Raw genomic sequence first — 9,227 nt, forward strand, 5'->3', positions numbered from 1 at the left:
TGAGTCAGAAGTCCAGGAAATCTGCATTTCTGTGACACCTGGCTTGATTTTCCTCTTCAGTTCAAATGAGTTCCTACTCATCAAAACTGAGCCTGTAGCTACTTGCTCTTGTGAGTGCCTCACGTTTAGGCAGTAGCTGATCCTTTGGTAGTTCTGTTCTTCAGATACTTTGATTGTCTGCAGGACCTTAAAACTACTTTTTATCCAAGCTGGGTGTGATGGAAGGCATTTGGTAATGTAAGAGTGATGAGTGGTTTGCTGGATGGGAAAGTAGTTCATGAAAGTCAAGTAATAAGTGATGGAACATGATGCAACGGCAGCCTCACATTGCACAAGGGGAGGTTTAGGTTGGATATTGAGGAAAATTTCTTCACCAAAAGGGTTGTCTGACATCCACCAGGGCAGTGGTGGGATTCCAGCCCCCCAAAGATGGTATTTTATACATTTTCTCTACTCTTAGCTTTGAAAGTTTTCACTGCAGTTTTTAGTTTAGCCAGCCAAGCACCTCACATTCTCTTGTATCTTTTTATGTTAATGAGCTCACTAGCTGGCAGTGCCCTGAGCCCCTTTCTGTGCCCCGGGCAGTGCCACAACCAGGAAGGTGCAGGGAGAGGAATTGTGCACCCATGAGCTGTGGGGGCTGTACTGGGACCCTGCACTCCTCACACCCATCAGCCAGGGGCTGTATTTGCCCTGCAGCAGCACCAGCACACAGCTGCCCTGAGGGGCTCAATTCTGAAGCAGGGAGTGCAGAAGTTGGGCTGCAGGAGCAGTGTCATGGGCAGAGCAGTAACTTGCTGTGGGTGACCAGTTGCAGTGTGTTAGGTGGACATGCAGACCTTGGTTTGACTCTTGCCCCAGAGATGGTTCAGCTCTTGTGTTCAATGGCTGTTCAAAGCAAACTCTTCTGGTCCCTGCTCAGAAGAGCCATGCTGAGTTTCACCTGATACATCCCTTCTGTCCAGTTGGATGCTGTTTCAGAAGCAGTGCTGGGTGCATCCCTCACCCAGAATAACCTGTAAGCTGGTGGCTGAAACATCCAAAAGCTGAGAGGGGCTGCAGTGGGAATCTCAGGAAGCAGCAAAGGCAATGGGGACTGGTGTCCTACGCAATGGACAAATGCTGGTATCACTGGGGTGTGATTTTAAACTCCAGCCCATTTCCTTTGATAATGCAAATAATTTGTGCAAAGCTTTTAGCCTTTAGTGGTTTTCGCACACTTAAGAAGTGTTTCTATTAGATTGAACCTTTCAGGAGATTTGCAGAAAGAAATTTGATGTTGAAACTGAATTGTTGCCTGGGGATTCTCAGGGTAGTCACTACTTACAGCACAATTTCAGTTTTGCAGTTCAAGGACTAAGATAAAATTTAAATACCTTAATTGTTTTTCTGGATTGATAGGGGTTGTTTTCTTCAGAGCTGGAAGGGATAGCTGCAGCTCTTGGATCCTTAATTAAAATGTTGGATATCAGTTTTCCGCAAATATCCTATTTTATATAATCTGTTTTGGTATTCTGCAGATTGCTGGAGGAAGGGCCAGAATCAACTGAGTTACTGGTTCTAAAACAGTCCAGGCATTTAAAAAAATACTAAAACTCCCAGCAATCAGTTAATCAGTAATTGACACCTGAGCAGAGCACACCAAGCCATAGAAAAATTCCTGGCTTCAGGTCAGTTGTTTTGCAGAGGCACAAACTTCCCAGTGCTGCTTGTGGGGGTCACTGCAGTGAGGGTTTCTGTGGTGCAGAAGATGCTCTTGTGTGTACGACTTCATCTCCTATCAGGTCACTCGTGCAGCAGGGGTAGCCTCCTGTCACTGCCAGCAGGTATGTGATTATTTAGGGAATTAATAGTGCAGCTAATTGTGTAGTGACATACGTACTCCTCAGAGAAATACCTCTTCAAAGCCCTGTGACCACACAGAATGTGTCTGAAGTGTCAGAAGTTAACTGTCCATGGTCATAAAAGCTGTAATTGCAATGGAAAAAAATTATGTGGGAACTGAATTCCTATGAGTGTTTCCTTCAGGTCTGCTCTGACAAATCCCATCTGCCCAGCACTTCCATCCCCAGTGCTCGCACGGGCCACACTTGGCAGTTGTTGGAGGCCTGGCTGCTTTGAAGGCTCAGTGCATGTCTGGGTCACTGGAGGGGCTGCAGAGTTTTTAGTTTTTCTTCATTTTTTAGATTCAATTTTAGTCTTGTGAAAGGGGCTTTTTGGGTCAGTCATCTTGGGACAAGCCTTTCTGAAGCTGTGCAGAAATATGCGTGAGGGGTTTCAGAGTTTCAGCAGAAGTGTCAACTGAGAAGAAATGAAACAAAAAGGCTGCCTAAGAAGCTTCATCTGCTGGAAGCAGCTGGGACTCCTGAGGCCTTCAGGAAGGTTCTGGCAGGGATGTGTGCGAGTCTCTGACAGCACAGGGTCCTGCTGGCCCTGGATTCTCCTCCCAAGATGAGCTATTTTAGGGAGATCCAGAATTTATACACAGCAGACAGGTCAGGGGATGGGAGGGGGAGATTGTTCAAGAAAGGCTCATCGCAGGAGAGAGAGAGAGAGAGAGATTGTAATGGTGGTGGCATTTTAGGACAATACTATTAAAAAAACTCCTATGTCCCCAAACACAAATCAAAGCCAAACCCAGCTTAAGTGGAATGTTTGGTTCCTCTCCTGGCAGTACAGAGTGAGTTTGGCTGCTCACATTTTGTCCCATTCTCAAGAGACAAAAATTATTTTAAGGGAGCTTTATTACAAAATAATTAAAAGCAGAGAAGAGTTTGACTTTGTCTTCAAACCTGAAAGAAAACAAGAGTGATAATGATCGAGTGAAAACACCTTCAGCTCTGTGAATGAAGTGAGAAGTGAGGGAGCCCTGCAGCAGCCAGAGCCACCGGCCAGCTGCTGCTCTGGGGTCGGAATAGATTGAGTTCTCCGGGCTCCATTTAAGTTGTATTTCTAAAGTATGGTGTTCTCTTGCTCCACATAAAGGGGTTTCTTTGGTTTATGTGATACAGAGATGACAGTTTAATCAGACATTGAGGAGCGATATTGTGGGGAAGGGGGGGATGGGATGTGGTACAATGGGACTGCACTGACAGGTCACTGAGGGGTTTGGGTACCCGGCCCCTGCCCTGCCTTTTCAGAGTCCCTGTGACTGCCTGGGCAGCCAGTGCTGTTCATGGCTTGGGTCTGGATGGAGGTTGTAGGACCAGGAGCTCTGTGGCATCGTGAGCAACCCAAATGGTACCTGTGTCTTGTCTGAGGAGCTGCCACCTCCCACCTGGGACTGAACCACAGCCCAGGTGTCTGCAGTGAATTCAGGCCAAGATCCACCCTGACTCATATGGATTCTTCCCTTTTTGTTTCATTTTGAAATGTCCATGTAGGCAAAACTCTTCAAAAATTCCAAGTCTTGCTGCAAGGTGCACACCTCTGTATATACACAATGCATTAATGTGTTGTACCTGTGGGTTTGGAAGAAGCTCCAAGACAGCAATGTGGAGGAACTGAAAGCAGAATGCAAAAAAGAATTTTATTTGGAGGCATCTGTACTGTTAAGCTCCCTGTGAGGTTGGCAGGATTGCTCCCAGAGTTTTCACGTTTGGATTCCTTTTGTATCAGCTGCCTTTGTTCTGGGCAGAAAGCCTTTGTATTTGCATTTATTTATATATGTATGTTATATATATAAACCCCCCTGTACATTACTTCGTTGTTTGTTTGTTTTTCCCCTCTTAGATTACTCCTTGACTAGCGCAGACCTGTCTGCCCTGCAGGGGTTTAACTCCCCAGGAATGCTGTCCTTGGGGCAGGTGTCTGCCTGGCAGCAGCACCACCTTGGTCCCGCGGCCCTCAGCTCTCTTGTGTAAGTACCCGGGGTGCCAGTGCAGGGCAGCACTGGGGGAGCTTCTGCCTCTTCTGCTGGATCAGCTGCACCAGGGGAATACTGAGCACATTTTAACCTCTTGTCTGTGCTGCAAAGCATTTGTGTGTCAGGGTGTTTGTCCCTGCAGTCACCTCCAGCTAATGAGCCGTGTCCCTGCAGGCTCAGCTTCTCACCAAGGAGGCACCTGTGTGATGACTGAAATGTTTGGCAGTAGGAAATCCTTGTTTGTTCTGAACTTCTGTAAATGCAACTCGGACCTTTAATTAATGCTTTTTTCTCCTTTGCTCTTCCCAGTAAGGTGCATTGATTAATGTGCTGAGCCCCAAGGCCTCACCATCACAAACACATGAATTGTCACTTGGTTTTCACTTTTTGTGTTTCCTTATTTGTGCCTTTCTGTTTTCTTTCCCCAGCACTGGCAGCCAGCTATCTCAGGGTTCCAATCTCTCCATTAACACCAACCAAAACATCAACATCAAATCCGAACCGATCTCCCCTCCCCGGGACCGCGTCACCCCCTCCGGGTTCCCGCCGCAGCAGCCGCAGCCGCCACCGCCGCCGTCGCGCCAGGAGCTGGGGCGCTCCCCGGTCGACAGCCTGAGCAGCTCCAGCAGCTCCTACGATGGCAGCGACCGCGAGGATCCCCGCAGCGATTTCCACTCCCCCGTCGTGCTGGGGCGGCCGCCCAACACAGAAGATCGGGAGAGTCCCTCGGTAAAACGAATGAGGATGGACACGTGGGTGACATAAGCCCACAGTGTCGCCCTTTCAGTTTTGTGTTCTCAAAATGAACTGTCCTGACATATCTAAATTTATAAATAAGGACATGAATAAGTATATTTATATGTATATACATACATGCATATATATATCTTCACATGCATATATATGTGCTAGTGTGTGTAGCATACACCAATCATCAGGCACTTATGACAAACTCTTGTATAGCTGCAGATGTCCCTTGGTAAAACGTAACAGAACAATCCAGTAGGTTTGATCTCTAGTCTGGCACTTACCTGGACTCGTGTGCAACCCCAGCCCAGCCCCATGGCAGAGTGGTGTCCCCGCAGTGTCTCCTCCTCCTCCACACCCACCCGAGCGAGGGCTCGCCTGTAGTACCGTCCCTGTGTGTAGTCAGCTCTATGGTTACTCGTAGTTAAGAAATAATTGCTTTGTAGCAGCAGAGCAGTAGAAAAGCAGGAAGAAGAAAGCAATACTGTACATAAACTGACCTTTCTATTACCCAAACTGGCATGGGTCTCTATTGCAGAGGGTGCATGGAGAAGGGCTGATGCTATAAGAAATAAAAAAAAAAAAAAACAAAAACCCTGTTTTGCACGTGCAAAAAAAAAAAAATAGTGTATTGGGTCAAAGAAGTGATTTTTTTAATGAGTGAGAGACATAGAGAACTCGCATGAAATATTCAGAAAATATTAGCCTAGAAAATAGAACGTTAACAAAATAAAATTAATATATTAAGTTATAATTGGAATATGTTTGACAAATTTGTTTTTACGTTCATACCTTTGAAAAATATAGAAACGGATTTTAGCTCATGTATATTTTATATTAAAGAAAACAATACCCTAATGAATTGAAGACTATATATAAAGTTATATACAGTACTTTTGAACACATTCTGCTATGAATTATTTATATAAGCCAAAGCTGTATGTTGTAGCTTTTTTGTAGAGTATAGTTTTATCTTATTTTGACTTTCTAGTTTTTGCTTTCAAAGATGAAAAGGAAAAACTTGCAGGCGGAACCTTGGGGGAAAAATAAGCCATGAACACTTATATGTAAATTTAAATTTGAGCCAAACTCTTTGTGTATATAGCATCCTAAATATATTATCACCTTTGGTGTAAGTACCTATGTATTGTACGGTCACCAGATTAAAAAGTATATTTTTGTGGATTGACGCCAACTTGAAACAAGGCGAGGTCCTTATTAAGTAGAGTATTCACTGTTTAATATTTACTATTTTGTTAAATATACTGTACTTTCTTTGGATTTTAATTATTATTAATATTATTATCCAGATTTTTCAGAGGGTGTATAAAGGGGTTGGCCCCCTCACTGGTGGTGAATGTGTGCCGTTCAATTGTAATCTCTGTGCTGTATGGTTAAGCTTCATTATACATTTTATATATATGTATATAAATAGCAAAGTGGCAAAAAAAAAATCCGGTGTTAAGTTCATCCTGCATAAATATAAAAAATCTGTTACAACACATTTTAAGGCATCATTTTAAAGCTGCCTCTTCCGAGGAGGAAAAAAAAAACCAGTGGAAAAACTTGACCTAATTTCTCATGATAGGGAAATGACACATATCAGAGGAGCGCAAAAGGTTTTTTGAGTTGGCAAGTGGTTTGGGAAAAATTTGCTGCTTCCAAGAAAGAGGGAGGAATGCAGAGCCCCCTTGTGCTGTGAGACAGGGCCGGGCGCAGGTTTGGTGTTGGACGCGGGGCTGTGATCCCGCAGGTGCTCCCGGTCACCTCCAGGCTGGCAGTGCTAGTTCTGGGTGGAAGCTGCAGTCCCGTGGGATTGCCCAAACTCTTCAGAGTTAGCCCTGATATTTATTACGTTTTTGCTTGGGCCTTTTTTTTTCTTTTTTTTTTTTGCAGTTAAGAAAATCCCTTGATGCTGTAAGGGAGGGGTGAGAAGGGCGGTGCAGCGTGGCCGGCTGCCCTGTGTGGTACCTGCGGCCTCCAGCCCTGTCCCCTGTTGTCCTGACAACGTCAAAACCCGCAGGGGCTCCAGTCCCAGCCCTTCCCGTGGAACTGCTTCCTATTTCTGTGGGTTCATCCTGGCTGGCAGGAGCGTGGAGGCTGACGGGACACGTTCCAGTGGCTGCTGTGTTCCCCAGTGACCGAATTCACTTGCTGCTCCCTGGAACCTTTTGCTGCTCTGACTAGTGATGTGAGTTCCATGATTTATGCACCTGTATGAACTTTGCTGTACATCCGAGTGGGAGTTCTGCATTCACATTTACTGTCTATTTTCTTGTGTGCCTTATCAGATGGCTTTGCTGACTGTATCTCAATAGTCTTTATTTCTATGCAGGTTTTTAAACAGTACTTAAACTACTGTTTTCTTAAAGACAAAGCTACACAAGGGTTAGAGTTTGTATTGAAATTGCACCAATGAATTAAAAAAAAATAATAGAAAGAATCAGTTCTAAAGAGCTGGGCCAGGGAGCGGCCCTGTGCTGCCCTAGCCCCAGCAGAAACGTCCTTCCACAGCCCTCCACTCTCGGGAGCACCTCCTGCCACCGAGGACATGGGAATCCTGGTTTTTAATAACTAGTAACTCACTTTGAAGCATACTTTTTTAGAAATTGTAAAAATGTTTTATAAAAAAAAAATGACATAGCACAGATATTTCAACAGGTTTAAAAAAAAAAAAAACTTTTTAAAATTATCTCTGCTGACTGAAGTGCAAGTGGATCCAATCCTGGGCTGAACCCAGTCAGGTCTGAATGATTTAAGATTTTTATCTCTGTTGTGACAAATCACCTCCATCCTCGAGCTCTCACGATAGTTTTGAGAATGCCACGGTGTCAGGGACTCATCAGAGAGAACTGCTTTAGCCTTGCCTTCCCTCCAAGGACACTAATGCATCAGAAACTTGCGAGTTACTGTGCGCACAAGAAATACATAGTAAATAAGGAACAAAACAACTCCTAACAATTGATCCTGGGCAGACGTTAAATCCGAATGTGAACGAAAGACTTAACCAATGTAAACATTTAAATCTTAGTAGAACCTTTCTTCACTTTGCTGTGCAAGAGAACACTGCTTTGCTATATTTAAAATGGCTTTTTTAAAAGAGATTTATGTATTTGGTAAATGTTTGTAGTCAACAGTTCACAAGAAGCTGTTCACGGTTTAATGCTGATAAGCCGTTTGGCGGCACAAGCTGGACTTTGTTGCCATCCTTGAGACGAATCTTTTAAGAAAAAAAATAAGTTAATCTCAATTTTTTTCCCTGAATGTGTTGTTTTTTCTTCAATATACAATAAATATTCTAGTGAACTTTTTATCAAATGGTTAAGAAAATGCTAGAGGTTGTTGTAAAATATTTGTATCCTGCATTCACTAAAGTAAAGATACTGGCTTTTACTGTGTACTCCGGCCTCTCTCGTGTTTGCAGAGCACGTGGTCCTGTCTGGCGCATCCTTGCCCCCTCCAGGTGTCCAATTCAGGTGCGAGGTGTTGGTCTGAAACTGCAGCCATGAGCATTTTCATCAACAGGAATTCACACACGCTTGTTACTACACTCAAGGACTGATGCTTGCTAAGAACCTTTTTTACAAAATGAGAACTGGCAGATAAACCAGGGTCCATTCAGAGTGGAGAGCCCAAGGCCAGTCCTACCTCTCCAGCCCCAGTTCCTCTCCTGCTTCTCACTGTAGGGGCTAAGGCTGCAAGGGACCCCTCTTTCTAAGGCAGGTGATAGCAAAAAACGCACAAGCTGTGCCCCTTGCACTTTTATTTCATGTGGCTTTATTTAAAAATGTAAGAATCCCCCCCCTCCCCAGAACCAAGAGATACAGCTCTTCATAGAAGAAAAATACAAGTTTTTGTTCACTGTAAGATACTTTAGAGTGCTCATTTACAAAATTAGGTTCCCACTTTTGAGAACTGCCGGAAACATAGGTTCTCATTGTAACAGCACATGGTTCTGCTTGTGTGGTGTGGGGCTCCTCACCTTGCTGGAGAAGCTTCAGTCCTCCCCATCCAGGCAGACACTGCCAGGCTGCTCTTCCTCAGGCCAGGCTGAGGTTACACCTGTACAACAGGTGCTTGTACCACAGCCCCTCTCCTGCCCCTGCTCTGCCCCAGCAGGCCTCGGGCTGCCGGAGAAGCCCTGGGGGCCTGCTGGCAGCTGGGAAGCTCCAAATGGGATGGGGCTGAGGTGGGGAGGACAAACCCACCTGCCCACCAGCTCTGCCCTCACCCTCAGCAACAATGGCAGCTGCCCACACAAAATCCCTTAGTGTCTGGTATAGGAAAGCCTTCACCTCTGCCCACAGGTCTGGAATTTGCTGAATCAAACTTCTGAGGCAAATTCTTCACTTTAGCGAAGCTCCCAAGGGCTGCCTTGCTGCTCCCTTGCAGCAGGTAGTGTTTGCTGACTGGCCCTGAAGAGCACAGCCCTCGGACTGACCAACATCTCCACTGCCCTGCGAAGCTTTTTAATGCGCATTGTCAGTTCACAGAAACCTGTCACAATCAGCAGCTGCACAGTCCTCTCCTATAAAGGCTTCATCCTTCCTTCTTCTTGGACTTCAGTCCTGGACCTTGCTACCTGCACCCAGCTCAGCATTTCACTCCTGCCCAG

General features: G+C 45.2%; 1 protein-coding gene across 5 annotated transcripts in view; it reads left to right on the forward strand.

Moving 5' to 3' along the window:
* Positions 1 to 8,012, forward strand: part of MEF2A (myocyte enhancer factor 2A) — an 82,633-nt gene extending 74,621 nt beyond the window's left edge. For all 5 annotated transcript variants that reach the window (XM_082290986.1, XM_082290984.1, XM_082290982.1 and 2 more), the window contains 2 exons: positions 3,733 to 3,859; positions 4,294 to 8,012. In XM_082290986.1, coding sequence (XP_082147112.1) covers positions 3,733 to 3,859; positions 4,294 to 4,630 — 464 coding nt within the window. In that variant the 3' untranslated portion in view covers positions 4,631 to 8,012. The remainder of the gene's footprint in view (positions 1 to 3,732; positions 3,860 to 4,293) is intronic.
* Positions 8,013 to 9,227: the final 1,215 nt, after the last annotated feature.

Source organism: Coloeus monedula (genome assembly GCF_965178545.1).
Source record: "Coloeus monedula genome assembly, chromosome: 14".
Classification (NCBI taxonomy): Eukaryota; Metazoa; Chordata; class Aves; order Passeriformes; family Corvidae; genus Coloeus; species Coloeus monedula.